Source organism: Pantherophis guttatus, chromosome 3 (assembly GCF_059756535.1).
Source record: "Pantherophis guttatus breed Tessera chromosome 3, ASM5975653v1, whole genome shotgun sequence".
NCBI lineage: Eukaryota > Metazoa > Chordata > Lepidosauria > Squamata > Colubridae > Pantherophis > Pantherophis guttatus.
The window spans coordinates 105,900,168-105,918,940 of NC_142065.1; the positions used below are offsets into that span (position 1 = coordinate 105,900,168).

The 18,773-nt window shown below is 41.1% G+C and overlaps 1 protein-coding gene and 1 pseudogene across 2 annotated transcripts in view; both read left to right on the plus strand.

Annotated features, from left to right (window-relative positions):
• ASTN1 (astrotactin 1) overlaps positions 1-18,773 on the plus strand; it is a 220,969-nt gene that overhangs the window by 81,059 nt on the left and 121,137 nt on the right. Inside the window, exons 3-4 of one of the 2 annotated variants that reach the window (XM_087890143.1) lie at positions 16,599-16,992; positions 18,380-18,526. In XM_087890143.1, the coding sequence (XP_087746269.1) occupies positions 16,599-16,992; positions 18,380-18,526 (541 nt within the window). Of the gene's footprint in view, positions 1-16,580; positions 16,993-18,379; positions 18,527-18,773 lie in introns of those variants that run through there. The other variant, XM_060690146.2, reaches the window with a different exon arrangement.
• LOC148114721 (uncharacterized) lies at positions 1,393-2,713 on the plus strand (annotated as a pseudogene).

An 18,773-nucleotide genomic window follows, 5' to 3' on the forward strand; every position in this document is an offset into this window, starting at 1 on the left:
GATGCCTTTCCTAGTGGGGTAATAGATATTTGGAGGAGTTTCTGTGCTTTTTATATTGATGAAAGATGAGAATTTGGAAGATGTATAGGTAGTCCTCAATTTACAATCATTTGTTTAGCGACTGTTTGAAGTCACTGTTGCACTAACAAATGTAACTTGCGACCTGTCCTTGCAGCTATGACCTTTGTAACATTCTCATGGCAAGGGTGAAATGCAAAATCTGTTACTACTGGTTCTGTGGGCGTGGCTTGGTGTGGGGGGGTAATGTGACTGGGTGGGCGTGGCCAACTTTTTTTAAAAAAAACTTTTCAAAGCATTTTTTCTAATGCTTTGAAAAGCCTCTCTGCCGATCAGGAACTCAGCTGGGATCGTCAGAGACTTTTCAAAGCATTTTTTTTACCACCTCTTCGGCCAAGAGGTTGCAGAAAAAAATGCTTTGAAAAGCCGCTGATGATCCAGCTGAGCCATGCGATCATCAGAGGCTTTTTTTTTTACTTTTAAAAGCATTTTTTCATTGGAAGAGGTTGTAGAAAAAAATGCTTTTAAAAGTAAAAAAAAAAAAAAAGCCTCTGATGATCGTGCAGCTCAGCTGGGCATGGGGGGTGTGTGTGCAGGGATTTTTGCTACCGGTTCTCCGAACCACCCGCCGTCATCGCTACCAGATCGGGTGATCTGGTCCGAACCGGGAGCATTTCACCCCTGCCTCATAGTCACATGATTCAAAATTTGGTTGCTTGACAACTTGCCTTTATTTACAATGGTTGCATGTGTCAGGGTCACGTGATGACCATTTGCAATCTTCCCACCTGGCTTCCCACAAGCAAAATCACTGGGGAAGCTGGATTCACTTAATGATTCCATGCTTCTTTTAACAATTGCAGTGATTCATTTAACAACTATAGCAAAAAAGGTGATCGAATCAGGCATAACTCACTTAACAACAGCCTTGCTTAGCAACAGAAATGCAGTTGCATATATAATGGCATCCTTTTTTCTTTTTTTTTTAAAGCCTATTTCTAATAACAGTTCTTTGTTCCAAAAACTAAGTTCTCCCAAAGAGGATGAGAGTCGCTGTTGTGAATATTGGTTTAGTGTGGGTAATGTTTCTGGTCTAGAATACATGTACATATCTGGGAAGAAAATTCGCATTTTTCAAAGGGTAACAAGCTGTTGCTAGGTGACACTATTTGCCATTGCATAAGTTATAGCAGCAGCCAGTAAAAGTTTGCATCTTTTAGCTTGTCAATAAAATTAAAATACACCCAGGTTCCATAAACCTTCTGTATCAGTTAGCGATTTATTATAAAAGAGTATTGGAACTGAATTTTAACAATATTATTAAGGGAAACACCATTTGTTTTGCAGTGATAGCTATAATTGGTGATACTGTATTACCAATTAGGGGTGTACTGAGGGAGCTGGTTTTGCACTGCATGTCCATCACCGGGGGGGGGGGGTTGTTCCAGTTTCTCCATGGCCAGTAGGCCAATCACCGTGAGAGGGTGGTTTGGAGGTTTGCCCCCCGGTGGTCGGAGCGCCATGACTCCTGCCTACTGTCGTGAGAGGTCAGTAGAGATGCTGCCAGCTACACCCGGCTTCTTCTTTCCCTGGACTTATTGGATCATCATGGTGGACTCCCAGGTCATATCATACCATCATCCCAGAACGTTGGATGTATACAAAGACTAAGCTTCTTGTCCTGTGAGACACCCCCCTCTCGCAGACCTGGCCTTCCACGTTATCAAGGGCCTATCTTGATGACGGGTTTTGGAACCCCGAGAGATGGCATGCTGCAAAAAAGAGATTAAGGGGGTTTTTAAATGGGTTTTTAATTAAAAATTTAAGGGGTTCAGGTGTGATCAAAGGGGGTTTGGGGGGTAGCCCACCAAGGTCAAGGCCAGGTTTGGCGGGGGATTGCGGCATTGGGGATGCAGGGTTGAACACCAGGAAGGGGGCTAGAGCTCGATCTAATGAGAGCTGTTGGATTTGTACTGTGGGTGGGAGGGGCAGGTATGGTGGAAGCAGGGGGCCATATCATGTTATGGGAGTGCGCATTCGCTATCTTTGAGCGATTGCGCACTCCGGTCCCCAATGCTTTTCTCGTTCCCCAGGTAGCACAGATCCTCAGGGCTTGAGCTATCGGCTGATGTTGTGCAACGCCAGGTCCGTGACAAATAAGCCCCCCCTCATTTATGATCTTATTCAGGAGGGGGGAGCGGATGTGGTGGGTATTATGGAGACCTGGTTGGGGCCGGAAGAGGGGGTGCCCCTTGTTGAAATGTGCCCACCAGGTTTCCGGGCATTCCATCAGCTGAGGGCTCAGGGTAGGGGCGGGGGGGTGGCGGTTATTATTAAAGAAAGTCTATGTCTGAGGTAAGCCACTGTACCTCAGATAGCCAGATGTGAGTCCCTCCTTGTGAAGTGGGGTCATGGGGTGCAGATGGGCCTGCTGATTATGTACTTGGCTCCCTGCTGCGTGGCAGCGGCCCTGCCCGAACTGCCTGATGTGATAGCCGGGGTGGCGGTTGATACACCCAGGCTTATGGTTATGGGGGATTTCAACCTGCCATCTGTCAGTGAAACGTCTATGGCGGCTCAGGAGTTCTTGGCTTCCATGATGGCCTTGGACCTGACCCAGTTAGTTCAAGGCCCTACTCACATGGGGGGGACACACTCTGGACTTGATTTTTGTCTCTGGTCAGTGGCAGAGTGATCTGGAAATAGGGGATTTAGTCATCGAGCCCTTGTCATGGTCTGATCACTCCCTCCTTTGCATGGACTTTTGAACAGCTACACCTCACCGCAGGGAGACGGAACCAACTAGGTGGTTCCGTCCCAGGTGCCTGATGGACCCGGATAGGTTCCTGACAGAGCTTGGGCCATTCCCTGAGGCTCTGGCTCACGGCACGACTGAAGAACTGGGTGCCGCCTGGGATAGGGCGGCAGCTGGAGCTTTGGACTGTGTTGTGCCTTTGCGGCCTCTAACCCGGTGCCGATCTCACTTGGCTCCCTGGTTTTCCGAGGAGCTGAGAGAGATGAAGCACTGGAAAAGACGCCTGGAGAGTGATTGGAGGGCCAGTCGCTCCGAATCTGACCGAACACTGGTGAGGTCTCATATTAAGATCTACCTAGTAGCGATAAAGGCAGCAAAATGTAATTATTTTTCCGCTATTATCGGGTCTGCAGAGAACTGCTGCAGCCCTGTTTAGGGTGACCCGCTCCCTCCTTCATCTGGGAGCAAGGGATGACCCCTTGCAGGGCAGGGCTGAAGATTTTGTGCAATTCCTGCATGACAAAGTCACTCAGATTCGGGAAGGTCTGGACTTTGATTGGGTAGATCTGGATGGGATGATGGAGGGGGGTCTTGAGAATGTTATCTGGGAGGGGTTTGACCTTGTGACTCCCGAGGACGTGGACAGGATTCTGGGGAGGCTTAGCGCTGCCACATGTTTATTGGATCTGTGTCCCTCCTGCTTGGTGCTGGCCTCCCGGGAGGGTACACGAGGCTGGCTCCAGGGGATTATTAATGCTTCTTTGAGCAAGGGTTACTTCCCCTCCCCTCTTTGAAAGAGGCAGTGGTGAGGCCCTTCCTCAAGAAGCCCTCCCTGGCCCTGGCTGTATTAGCAAATTATCACCCAGTCTCCAACCTTCGCTTTGTGGTGAAGGTTGTTGAGAGTGTGGTGAAGGTTGTTGAGAGTACCTGGATGAAGCCGATTATCTAGATCCATTCCAGTTGGGCTTCAGGCCAGGGCACAGCACGGAAACGCCATTGGTTGCATTGGTTGATGATCTCTGGAGGGCTCAGGACAGGGGTTGCTCCTCTGTCCTGGTCCTATTAGATCTCTCAGCGGCTTTTGATACCATCGATCATGGTATCATGCTGCGACGATTGGAGGGGTTGGGAGTGGGGGGCACCGTGTTGCGGTGGTTCTCTTCCTTCCTCTCCAACTGTGTGCAGCTTGTGTTGGCAGGGGGCAGAGGTCGACCTCAAGGCACCTTGTATGTGGGGTGCCGCAAGGGTCAGTCCTCTTGCCCCTTCTGTTCAACATTTATGTGAAGCCGCTGGGCGAGATCATCTGTGGTTTCGGGGTGAGATTCCACCAGTACGCTGACAATACTCAGCTGTACATCTCCATCCCGGACCACCCCAGTGATGCCTTTGATGTGATGTCCCAGTGCCTGGAGGCTGTGGGGGGAGAAACAAGCTCAAGCTCAACCCCTCCAAGACCGAGTGGCTGTGGCTCCCGGCGTCCCGGTATAGTCAGCTGGTTCCATCGCTGACTATTGGGGGTGAGACCTTGGCCCCCTCAGAGAGGGCACACAACTTGGGCGTTCTCCTGGATGCATGGCTGTCTTTGGAAGATCACATGATGGCCGTGGCCAGGGGAGCTTTTTATCGGGTTCTCGTGATGCACCAGTTGCGTCCCTTTCTGGACCGGGATGCCCTGCGCACGGTCACTCATGCCCTCGTCACATCCCGTCTGGACTACTGCAATGCTCTCTACATGGGGCTCCCCTTGAAGAGCACTCGGAGGCTCCAACTGGTCCAGAATGCGACCGCGCGGGTGGTTATGGGTGCGACTCATCGCACCCATGTAACACCCCTCCTGCGCGAGCTGCACTGGCTCCCGGGTGTGATTCAAGGTGTTGGTTACCACCTTTAAAGCGCTCTACAGTTTAGGATCGGGGTATATACAAGACTGCCTTCTGCCAGCAACAACCTCCCAACGGCCAATACGCTCCCACAGAGAGGGACTCCTCAGGGTGCCGTCGGCCAAACAATGCCGACTGGCGACATCCAGGGGGAGAGCCTTCTCTGTGGGGGCACCAGCCTTCTGGAATGAGTTGCCCCTAGAACTTCGTCTTAGCCCCGACCTGCGTACTTTTCGTCACGCCCTTAAGATCCTTCTGTTTCAGCAACCCGGACTGGCCTAGTATGAATTTTTAAAATGTATGTATGTTTTAATTCGCGGCCAAATTTTTATATTTCGATTTTAATTTGTTTTAAATTTTATAAATCTATGTGTTTTAATATGGCTGTACTGAGTCCTTCGGGAGAAGGGCGGTATAGAAATCTAATAAACTCTTAAATTCTTAAACTCTTAAACTTTGAAAATACGACCTGGTCTTATTTTCTTTTGAACCCACCCGAGGGGTGTCTTAATTTTTCTCCCACACATCTGGCCTGGCCATTGGGCCGAGAAGAGGGAGAGACGTGACCCACGTGCCTCGCCTGGCCACTGGGCTGCTTCTTTCATGGCCAAAAAGAGCGAACAATGCTACCCATGTGCCTTGTGCACCCTTGCCTACCTGTAGCCGTCCACCCGAAAAAGCCTGCCGTCATCCACTCTGGCAAGCCTGGCCACGCATGCGCTTAAATATGGCCAAATTTTGGGGGTAGGGCTTAATTTTAATGCATGCGCACAAAACAATGCTGGGCCTTCTTTTCGTGGTGGGTCATGTTTTAGGAAAAACATGGTAGTAAACCCTGTCACTTTCAAGACATCATCATTATTTCAAAATGTTCTAGAATTAACATTTGTATAGAACAAATGTTCTAAAGTTGTATTTCTTTGTCTTTTATGTTTCTCCTTCGCATGCTACATTTGATCGGTCAGTGACCATAAATAAAAATATTCCTTGAAAAAAAATACATGCATTGCAAATTAATAGTAGCAAATCTAGATATTTGGCATATTGTGTTACAGATGGTCCTCAACTTACAACCACAATTGAGCCCAAAATTTCTGTTGCTAAGTGAGAAAGTTGTTAATTGAGTTTTACCCCATTTTACAACCTTTCTGGCCACAGTTGTTAAATGAATCAGTGCAGCTGTTAAGTTACCAACACAGTTATTAAGTAAATCTCGCTTCCCCATTGACTTTGCTTGTCAGCAGGTCATAAAATGTGATCACATGACCCTGAGGCACTGCAACCGTCATAAATATGAGTCAGTTGTCAAGTGTCTGAATTTTGATCGCATAACTATTAGGATGCTACAATAGTCATAAGTGTAAAAAATGGTCATGTCCCTTTTTTCAGTTCCATTGTAAATTTGAACGGTCACTAAACGAACTGTTGTAAATCAAGGACTACCTGTATTTAGGTGTTGCTTTCTTCTTAACATCTGCTTTCTATGGTTATAGACTGAACTTTGATATGTGCTTTCTGAACAATTCCAATTTGAATACTAGCTCAATTTCTGATTCAGTTTCAAATAAAATTAAAGTACTATAAATTCTTTTTATACATTGAGTTCCAAATTGAAGCTGAGCAGTATCTGTATTTAGTACATATTGTAAAATGTAGATGCAAACCAGTGGTGGGTTGCCCATGGCTCGGACCGGTTCGCAAGAACCAGTAGTAAAACTGGCGGGACGCCCCGCCCACTGCCCCGGATGTCATTATCAGCGATCTGCGCATGCATAGAAGATCCTGTTGCGAACTGGTAGTAAAGGTAAATAGAACCCACCCCTGATGCAAACCCTAGACTCAAAACCCAGTTCAGCTCAAGGCAGCAGGAAACAAACCACTCTGTAACATGATTTACAGTCAACAAATGTTTTTCCAGATTTTTCAGTGGCATCTTTGAATCAGGCAAGAACGGGAAATGGATCCCTCATGTCATGTTCATTGAAACAGGACTATGCAGGGTACTTGATAGCAACATAAACAACACCAGATTCATCAAGTCCATGAACAACACCATGAAGTCTTTATAGTAGAACATTTGGAATCCAAAATCTTGCAGTGGGAGCCTTTTAAAATTCTTGGACATGTTCTTTTCATTGTCCTTGTTATTTTTACTGCTGTCTAGAAACTCTGGAATCAGATGTTAATCAATCAATCAGTCAATCAATCAATCAACAGACATTAAATATTGTTTAATATTCAGGCATTAGTGACAAACTAAAGAACACCAAGTCAACTGAAACAAAGAAGCTGCTTTATGTCTGTTTAAATACAGGCTGGCCCTAAAACATGGACAGAATGCACCAATAGTAAATAACTGTCAAATCTTTAAAAGTTAGAGCAGCAACAGTGGTATGAAGGCAGCCATGGTTGAAGGAATCATTTGGTTCTTTGATCGCCTTTGGGATGTCCTAGCTTTCAGAACGTACTTATTTGCAGTCAAGAGCACCATCAGATCACATAGACACTTTTGTGGCATGTGGCTTTGAAGTTATTTTTTAAGTTCAGTGAATTACATCCTTTGCAGCTGCCACTGTTACAGGTTTAGTTAATAAAAATAGCCATTTAATGCAGACATCGTTAAAGCTCCTCATCCACTACTGACCACAGGAAGTATATTTTAAGACCACACATGGTATTGCACTGACTTCTTGCTTCTTGCAAATTAAGCCTTGCAGGTTTGCTAAAGCAAATTTGTGATATCTAAAGCAATTTTGAAATAGAGTGGTAGAGTTCAATTTATTTTTTGAACTGACTAAAACAGAAAATCTGAAAGTTCCAAGCAAGAATTTTTGAAAATTTTGTAATTTTGTGCTTGTTTCCCAGGAGAAAGATCTCGATTGGTATTTTATGGATATCTTCGAAGCAGAAATAAATGGGCATGTGAGCCTCCTTTACTGTGCCTATTGCACACATGATTTGAGCACCATTTTGGATTCAGATGTCACACATAGTAGTGGTGATTACCATTATTTGATACTTTGTATCTCATTTTAATCTGACCATTTAGAAATCCAAAAATGTCTTGTCCTTCTGACATAATATCATTCAGAATTAAATTGTGGCTATGCAGGATAGTGAACATAAATAGTCCTTACCTGTATGTGCTGTAATTTTATCTTGGACAGCAGTATGCAACTCATTTGGAGTTACAGTCCTCTCATAGTCTTGGCCTCAAAGTTTTGACTTGCCTAGTAGTCCATTGTACTTTTAACAGTATTAAAAATGTCATGTCTTACTATGTTGTATTCTTTTATTTCTAAAAGACTGAACTCTTCTGTTTTTTATCTTCAGGGATTCACTTAAAGGTCTAAATGTCAGGATAAAGAAATATAATAAAAGAAAGACTATAGAAGGAAGTAGAGAAATATAGAAGGAAGTAAAAAGAGAAATAAAGTGATTTGTACCAACTAGGTCTTGGCTAAAACCAAGGCTAAATAATAGAACTTTGGAACTGTGGTAATATAGTTAATAAAAAATAGAATGGGTAGTCTGCAATTGAACCAAGATAAATTAAAGTAGAGATGGAGGTCAAGTAAGAGAACAAAATTGTAACAAAAAATAATAAGCAAAATTATAGGCTTGAAATAAGGGAGGAGGAGGAAATCTAACTAAATCTAGTTTATTTCACCAATTTGCTACACTTTTCTGTATCCTGTCCTTGCAAGACATTGTTATTTCCATCAGCCCATGCACTATTGTTTTTCCCTTTCCTCCAAACCCGGCCAGTCTTTCTGGATATATTTATTTTGCAGTTCAATCCATATTCATTACCTTTATGTGATCAAGTCACTTCGATATACTTTTTTTCATTGCTCAGTTATAGTATGTTTATATTGAGTTGGAATGATTCATTCCCTATCCATTCTCAACCATCATTTCTATTTTTATCACACATACTTCAGAAGCCCTTTGCCACTTCATAAAATGTTGATGTTTAATCTGATATATGCACTTCTTATTTTTATGTAACACTTTTGTACACAGATATTTTATCTCCTTTTGATACTCATTTCTCAACAACAATCATAAACTGACTGCTATTTTTCTGTCAGCATTTGGTCATCCAGGTAATCGCTTACTTACGACCATTCATTTCATGAATGTTCAAAGTTATAACACCATTGGAAAAACTGACTTATGACTGATTTTCACATTTATGACCGCTGCACCATCCTCATGGTCATGTGATTTGGGTGCTTGGCAACTGGCATGCATTTATGATAGTTAACCCTGACCCAGGGTTCTGTGATTACCACTTCCCAGCCAGTTTCTCCTTCAGTCTTGATACATTAATTTTCACATTCAGTAACCTTGTTGCTATATATAGTCTACTTAAGTTTGCTGCTAATCATCAGCCAATAATATGGTATCAACTTCATACAAAAAGCACAGGTACATTCATATTCCCAGCCAACAGACCACACGTATGATACATTGAATAACTAAGGAGGCATCAATTCTGCTTAATGATCATCATATACTTCAAGTGGCAAACTTTTGGCTCCATATGGACCCAAAATATTCCAAAATTCAGGCAATTCCTTTAGTATAGTTTTTCCAAATCAAGACATGCATAATTATTTTTCACATTTATACATTTCTTAGGGATCTGCTGAATAGCAAACATTTACTGCCTGGCACAATGCCTTACCACATTTCCGTAATTTTATTCATTGTAAGTTTTTGTGCCCTTTCACTCAGAATTCTGTTAAACACTTTCTGAGGACACACTTAACAAACTAATGTCCCTGTAGTTTTTACATTTGCCCTTGCTAACTTTCCTTTTGCAAGGGAAATGATAATGGCATTCTTCTAGTTTTTAGACACATGGAGACACTTTACAAATGTCTCACGTTCCATTAGTAAACCACATCCATATTTACATACCTGCTGTTTTGCCATTCTTCAATATTCTCATAACATTTATGATTTAGTTTGCATTGTTTTTTTCTGGGACACGAATATTTATATAATTAATATAACTCCACACTTCAATATGTCATTAGCATATTGATCTTAATTGACTTTTCCCAGGATTGCCTCACTTCAGTTTCATTCATAATAATTGATCAATTTTACTTACTTCAAATCATTTTCAAAATGATCCATCAAAATTTTATCCACATTCTTTAATCTTAACTGTTTCCTACTTTCTTTGATTACTGCAGCTTTTTCTTACTGTAGTAATCATACACTGTTTTTCTCTCATAATTTTTCCAGCAATCATTCTAACTTCTATGCTTTTTATTCATACACCATTTTTGCTTATTCATTCCACTGAGCATCCTTTTTGTACTTCCTGTTAGTATAAATCAAGGGTGTCAAACTCAAGGCCAGGGGGCCAGATCCGGTCTGCGGGGTGCTTATATCTGGCCCACGGGGGCCTCCCTGGAAACAGTGAAAATGGAGCTCGGGAAGGCCATGCACTCAGGCTCCGTTTTTGGCCACGATGGCCTCCTGCAGCCTTCTGCCACAAAAATGGAGCTCAGGGAGGCTGCATGCGGCCCGCCCAGTCTCTGTTTTCAGCCATGATAGCCTCCTGCTGCCCTCTGCCAGCAAAAACGGAGCCTGGTCAGGCTGCATGTGGCCTCCTCAAGCTCCATTTTCACTGGCAGAGGGCTGCAGGAGGCCATCGCGGCCAAAAACGGAGCCTTGAGTGACATCAAGCTGGCCATGCCCACCCTGTCCACATCCATCTCGCCCCCCTGAGCTCAAACACAACCCTAATACAGCCCTCAATGAAATTGAGTTTGACACCCCAGGTGTAAATCCCCTCATGTTTGTGTGGATTCAGTAAATCCCCTCATGTTTGTGTGGATTCAGTAACAGAATTATTTTCATTTTGTTCCAGGCAGTTTCCATATTCTCTTTCCTTATGGCTATTTCCACTACTCTGTTGGGTAATCATCTTCTAATATGTTTTTTTCCCCATTCAGGAGTTACAGTTCATTTTCCTGCAGCCATTCTTCTTTAATTCTGTTCTTCCGTTGCCAATTTTTTCCAAGGTCGCATAATCAGAACCCCTCATCACTCTTGAATCTTTCAGTGATTCTCTCATTCTTTTCTCATCAAATCTGTAATGCTTTTAAACTGATGCTCTTTTATCATTTATATGTGTGAATAGAATTATGCTTACATGAACCATTTAGAGCAAAGAGCCTTTTTAAGCAGATACTTGGAAGAGGCTGTTTAGTATCTAGTGACTAGATACTAACTAGTCGCTAATCTCATTCATTCTTGGCTCTCTGAAAGCCCAGTTTTCCTATATTCTTTTGTCTCTTTCTAAGTTGTTTATATCTCCCACAATAATATTTTCCCCTGCATCACCTAAAACTTATTCCTGGCTGTTCTGTTATCACCATTCACTGAAATATAACATGCAACTATGACCAACCTATGGATTCCTATAGATGTTGATATAGATATCATTTCAACAATATCATTTCTCTTTAGCCCTGTATGCTATACACACCTTTGACAAAAGAGTGGATTTTTTAAATAGGAACTTGTAAATTATATATATGTTCCATTATAATTCTTAGGTTTGGGGGTCAGTGGGTCCATAGCAGATATCAGCATGCCTCAGCCATTATTTTACCTCTTTCTTCCAAATTCATTAATTTTTAATGATCCATTAAAATAAGATAGTTACATTGAATAAATAGCAAGAAGTTATTTTCTGATAGTGAAGAGTTCAGGGTCTGATCTTGCTATTCCACATGTGCTAATAGAAGAAGCTTATATTTTCTCTCCTTAGCTATTTCCTTAGAAAAAGTATGTTTACACACAAACACACACACACCAAGAAATCTCCATTGACAGCAACAAAAATTTTTTCTCTTTTTCTACAATCTCTAGAATTCAAAGGAAAGGTGGGTTTCAAAGCAAATGATTAAGGGGGAACTTTAAAACTTTATTTAGATTCTTGATTAGGATTCAATCCCTTTATCTGTTCATATTAGAGACTGCAAAAATAAATTCTAAATGTCTCCAGGCCTTTAATACAGTGGTGAAATGTAAAATTTGTTGCTACTGATTCTGTGGGCATGGCTTGGTGGGGGGGGGGGGGTTATGTGACTGGGTGGGCATGGCCAACTTTTTTTTTTTTTAACTTTTAAAACCATTTTTTCTACAACCTCTTTGGCCGAAGAGGTTGTTTAAAAATGCTTTTAAAAGCCTCTGCTGAGTTGCCTGATCGGCAGAGGCGTTTTTTCTTTTAAAAGCCTCCGACGATCCCAGCTGAGTTGCCCCATCGGCAGAGGCTTTTTTTTCTTTTAAAAACATTTTTTCTACAACCTCTTTGGCTGAAGAGGTTATTTAAAAAGTGCTTTTAAAAGCCTCCGACAATCAGGCAACTCAGCTGGGATCGTCAGAGGCTTTTAAAAACATTTTTTCTCTTTCGGCCAAAGAGGTTGTTTAAAAAATGCTTTTAAAAGCCTCTGACGATCCCAGCTGAGCCACACGATCATCAGAGGCTTTTTTTTTTTTTACTTTTAAAAGCAGAGGTTGTAGAAAAAAATGCTTTTAAAAATTAAAAAAAAAGTCTCTGATGATCGCACGGCTCAGCTGGGCATGGGGTGGGAGGGATTTTTGTTACCGGTTCTCCGAACTACCCACCGCTATCGCTACTGGATCGGGCGATCCAATCTGAACCGGGAGCATTTCACCCCTACTTTAATATATTATATAGATTAGCCTTCAAATGGAGGTGAGAGATTATTGAAGGCTGAACATAATTTTGAGAACTCAGACTTCTAAAAAGGATGAGTGGGCACCTGCTAATCCTAACTTTTTCCTCCTCCAGGAGCCTCTAATAAATGTTTGTTTGTTTGTTTGTTTGTTCGTTTGTTTATGTTAAACATGTACAAGATAACAGGTATAAGTATAAACATCTAATTAGCTTAGCTGATTTATTAATTACTTAATCTTTGTCATGGCACCTGCCACTGGAGCATCATTTTCTCAAGATCCATTTGGCCCCCTCTGCAGCCTTATTTAAACAAGCCCTTGCTCTGTGCTCAGGCCTTGCGTCAGAATGGAAATTGGAGTTCCTGTGTGATACTTTGATTGGTTATTTTCAGACTTTTTATTTGATTACCTAGTTCTTTGTTTTTCTTTCATTGGTTGTTTTGTTTTTCTGTTGATTGTATTCTGTAAGCTTTTCAGAGTTAGAACAGATTTGGGCAGTTTACAAGTCTCATAAATAAAGAAACTATTCTTGGAGATCCTTAAGTTGTCAATGAGAGGATGTTATGATATGCAATTTGAAAACTGCAGTCTTCAGTTTTCCTTCCATAATAGTTTCTAGTCTTACATAAAACAAGCACTGAGTTACTTGATATAGTGATTGGCTCTCGTACCATCCTCATGACTTCGATATAGCCCCCAGTATAGCATAATATTGTTGACAGTGCATAAAACAATTCAGCATTTTTAAAATACTGATTTTGAAACATGCCCTTAAAATTCTGATCTTGTTTACTTTTCAACAGCAATGGACAGAACACTTGCATCCTTCTCTAGAAATGTTTTAATAGAATCAGGGTTTTTTTCCCCAATGCCCTTTAAATTATTTTATTCATTTTATTCAAGAGCCTTGGTGGCGCAGTGGTTAGAGTGCAGTATTGCAGCCTACTTCTGCTGCCTGCTGGCTGCCTGCAATTTGACAGTTCAAATCCCACCAGGCTCAAGGTTGACTCAGCTTTCCATCCTTCTGAGGTCGGTAAAATGAGGACCCAGATTGTTGGGGGCTGACTCTGTAAACTGCTTAGAGAGAGCTGTAGAGCACTTTTTTTAAAAAAAAATTGATTTATATGCCGCCCTTCTTCGGAGACTCAGGGCGGCTTACAATGCGTTAAGCAGTAGCCTTCATACTTTTGTATATTTATACAAAGTCAGCTTATTGCCCCCACAAACTGGGTCCTCATTTAACCTACCTTAGAAAGGATGAAGGGCTGAGTCAACCTTGAGCCTGGTGAGATTCGAACTTACAGTAATTGCAGACAGCTGGTGTTAATCACAATGCTTTTAGTCTGCTGAGCTACCAGGCCTGTATATAGCGGTATATAAGTCTAAGTGCCATTGCTATTGCTATTGCTATTTTATGTAAAAGTCACCTTTTTGCTTTGGCAAATAGTCAAGATGGGTTCTCACAGAGTTCAGAAAACTGAACTATGCAATAAATATAGCAACTGGTTAGTTTATTTCTATACTGATCTCATTTTTCATGTGATATACCCCACATAGTCCATGGTGACTGTTCTGTGAAACATCCAAATATTTGTGGGAATATCTATCTATCTATTTATTTATTTATTTTGTCGCATTTCTATGCCGCCCAACTCCCAAGGGACTCTGGGCGGCTTACAGCAAAGAATAAAACAATGCGAACAATCCCATAAAAAAATATTAAAAAGAAAAACATTAAAACATTAAAAATTTTAAAAACGTTAAAACACATGCACTCCAATTCGTGGCCAGGTCTCGCAAGATCATTATAACGAGATCAACGGCCCCAGGCCTGCCAGAAGAGCCAGGTCTTCACCGCTTTTTGGAAGGTCAATAGGGTGGGGGTGGTCCGGACCTCAGGAGGTAATTGGTTCCAGAGAGCTGGGGCAGCCACAGAGAAGGCCCTCCCCCGTGGGCCCACCAGCCGACATTGTTTAGCTGACGGGACCCGGAGGAGACCGACTCTGTGGGATCTTACCGGTCGCTGGGAGCTATGTGGTAAAAGGCAGTCTCGAAGATAGCCTGGCCCTGAGCCATTTAGGGCTTTAAAGGTAATGACCAACACCTTGACATCTAGTGATAGCCTTCGAGATATAGTGAAATTTAGAGTAATATTAATTTATTGTATTAACCTAATATTCATTTTTAAGGGACATGCCTTATGTAAAACTGCTTCAAATTCTAGTTGAATTGATTTCAGCTTCCCTAGAGTGTATGAAAGCACAGAAGGTTTTATGACAGAATATTCTAATTTTTGTCTTGGAAACTCCAGAAAATTCAAGGGGCAAGTGTCATTCAAAATTCTATTCTGTTTTATGTTTTGTCTTTTCTATTAAATGCATAGATATTTGCACTATTTTATTAAATATGAGAGGCTTTGGGCTTAAATTTGCATCTAATAGAATTACGAGAACTAACCCAAGAGTCATATCTGACAAAAACACTCAGGGTTGTCTTAAATGTTTGCTTCTCAATTTCATTTGCAAGTATTTTTCCCTTAAGGAAAGGTAGAAACATTTTCATTAGGCCAAAAACAAAAGGGGAATTGAAGTGTAGTAGCTATTATCATGCTCTTTGCCAGCCATTGCTTCTGTTGTTTATTTAGTAGTTCTCATTTATTTGTTTTTCCTAGTGGAGCAGATGATGGTTATTTTATTTTATTACAACAATCCATTGCATATAAAGGAATATAGAAAGATAGACCATGAACAAGAAATAGACATGATGTCATTAATTGATTGGTTTTGGTTATATATATTTTCCCTATGCTTTTAAAATTTAAAGGCTCAACAGACTGGAGACCAAAACTGCTCTTTACGTTGAAGAAGTTCTTAGCAACTATGTCATTTTTTTTCTTTTAAATTATAAAATAAATTCAAAAGACCCAGTCCAAATTGGGAGTTGAAGTTTTAATTGTTTATCATTTGCTAGGTTTTTAATCCAGACTGGATGTACCATACATGAATTTGCATTATCAAAAAGTGATTAATTTATTTCAGTAAAAATAAATAAATAAATAATATCAATTGTGCTTCCCTTCTTCCTCTCCCCTCCCCCAATTTTTTTAAACCGGAATCACAGTAAAATCTATAGTTCTATAGTTTAACGTTCTTGTTAAAATCCCAACCTGGCTTGGATTCCTTATGCTGATTTTAGACTCTTTATTTTAAAAAAAGGTGCCAGGTGGGCCTTTAAAGTAATCTGCATTTTGGCCCTGAAGCTTTGACTTTGTTTCACACCTGAAGTATAAGACTGAAATTCTGGTTTGTTCTCAACTTCACTTTGATTATTTCCATTTCATGAAAAGTTAAATGAGAAGAGAAGATATTGAAGAAGCGGGAATACAGGCTGGAGAGAAAAGAATTAAACAGAAGCAATCTTTCCTTCTCTATTTTCATGTCATTCTTCATCTGTAAAGGGAATAATATAGTTTGGAAGAAATCTGTGAAATCCTATAGTCCAGCTGTCTGGTCAATGCAGGCTCTACTGTAAATGGAAACCACAGCTTAATCTCCTGTGAAACTACATTGCATGTCTTCATTAGCTAGAGTGATGTGACCAGTGTTCATTCACCCGCAACTCTGTAGTCATTCCCTGTCACATGTACAGAGTTGGTTAGATATACAAGAAAATTCTTAAAGCGTAAGGCACTGAAGAGGTATTTGACTCTTTAAAATTGCAATAATTCTGTTTATTATTATCCATAAATACAGTGTTTAAGGACTTGGCATCATCTATAACAAGGCTTTTGTAAAGGCTGCTTCAAACTATAGGCTAGTGTAAATTCTGAAGTTTAATTTGTATTGCTGGTGTCAAGGATAGAATTACTATTCTGAAAAATTAATTTGTGAAATCATTGTTTCATGCAGCATGGAAGACACTGAATTAAATTCAACCGAAAGCCTTTCAGTAGCAGGCCTGTTAGAAATCAGTGAGAAATGCACAACTGCACAACTCCCATTCATTTCAGTAATGCCCTCCATATTAGCATGAACCCTGATTATGATTCTTTCCATGATTAATTGTATTATTTTCCCACAAACCTTGAGGAATGGAACCTTGTTTTCTGAAACAGGGAATTCTGAGTCTAATATCAAGTCAACTAGAGTAAATATGCAAGTGCTAACTGATACTGCCTGATCTTGAGTTTGTTTCTTTCCCTTTGGTTGTCACAGGGAGGGATGATTGCCTTGCTGCTTTCCATCTTGTGTCTGGTTATGATTCTCTACACACGCCGGCGTTGGTGCAAGCGCCGTCGAGTGCCACAGCCCCAGAAGAGTGCCAGTGCTGAGGCAGCCAATGAAATTCACTACATCCCCTCAGTGCTGATTGGTGGCCACGGTCGTGAGAGTCTGCGGAATGCCCGAGTGCAAGGGCACAACTCCAGTGGAACTCTGAGCATCAGAGAGACTCCAATCCTAGATGGTTATGAATATGACATTACTGATCTGCGCCACCACTTACAGAGAGAATGCATGAACGGGGGTGAGGACTTTGCCAGCCAGATGACCAGAACACTGGACTCGCTACAGGGCTGTAATGAAAAATCGAGCATGGATCTAACCCCAGGTCATAATCAGCATATATTTTTTAACCTATAACTATGTGCGATTGGATAAGTTATTATGCATGTGTTTAGATGCCTTCGATGCACAGCTTATTTGACCTAATTTCTCAATATGAAATGCTGGTATTTTGTTTTCAGCCATATAATCCATCACTTTCCCATTATCTCTAGCAGGGCTAATTTCTGGCTACACAATTTGGATTGCCATATTATTTGGCTGCATGCCAGTGGAAGGTGACTTAGAATAGCATTAACTGTAATAAAGCAATAAGGAGGCGTTTGCTTCAAGGACAGCATGGAAAGAAGTAGGTTAGTTAATGAATTTTGACTGTTACCAAAGAACACGAAAGTGCTTAAAATTTACATTAGGGAATGTTTAATGATGTTTTCAGTGTGGTAAACAGAAATTTGAGTCAGTCTTTCTGTAGCCAGGCCAGGTTACTTGCTTTTATCAGCTTTTGTGTTTCAAGCAATATAAAAAGTCAAAAGACCTGGGCATAGACAATTTCTGATGATATGACAGTTGATAGACGGAAAGACAAATTTCTGCATTAGCTTCTATCTCAATATAATCATATTCAAGCTATTTGCTGTTGTGCAATTGTTTCTTTTTTTCTGTGTTAAAACTGACATGGGAGCACTTGAGGTAAGTGAAGGTCTCATGTGCCTGTTTTTGGCAGGGAGAGGAAAACTCTCTCTGGCTTCAGCAGGTGTTTGTATGCATGTATGTACTTCAGAGGATACAGAAGTATGAAGTAGTACTTGCTTTAAGATTGCCAGATTTCTGTTCCCATTTCCTCTGAAGCAACTTCTAGAGAACCAGACTGAAGTGCTGTATAGCCCTTATGCTTTGAACCTATAGTTGAAGCAGAAGATTAATTCCCTCTTCCCTCCTCTCTAAATGTTACGGTTTTGATTTGGTTTCTCTCTGTCCCACCCCCATTCCCAGGTTTTATTTTTTTAAAAAAGCCCTAATCATACAAGACCAAAGAAGTGACCATCAATGTCACTGCTTTTGCTCTGTGAATAGTGAAAAATTTCAGCAGGAGCATCCATAACAATTTGATTCAATTTTTGCAAAGCTATTCCCACAGGAACTTTTGTCTAGCTTAATTCTTACTTTAAGATAATCCTTTTGAATGCATTTATTGTTGGGATGTAGAGATATTGGGACAAAACCGCAAGCCTGCTCAAAACATACAGATGGTTGGTTACAGTAGAAGGATTTAACTTCTATTGCCAGATGGTCCACATCTAAAGACGTTCCAAATATTAATGCTTGGATAACTGGAAATGAATATTTTTTTCTTATTATTATTCCTATTCTTTTCTCATTTCCCTCTTTTCCCTCTTTTTCTCAAAGTTTCTACCTTAATTTTTTCTTGTTAGGAAGTGACAATGCTAAACTCTCCTTGATGAACAAGTACAAGGATAATATCATTGCTACCAGTCCTGTGGATTCCAACCATCAACAGGCAACTCTGTTGTCTCATACATCTAGCAGTCAACGCAAACGGATCAATAACAAATCACGAGGTACCATCTAGAGCTTTTTCCTGACAATGGATGGGATGGGATGGGATGGGGCAGATTGCAGTCTGTAAGGTGATTAAATAGATGGGCAACCTTGAAATAGATCTAAGGGTGTACTTAGTCCATCTGTTTCCATCAATAGCTAGGAAACATGCAAGGGTTGGGTCTACACATCACATTAAGCCATGGAATCAAGAGATGCATCTTAGATTAGGCTGAGAGCCACAGTAGAATTTAAATGGTGTGCCTG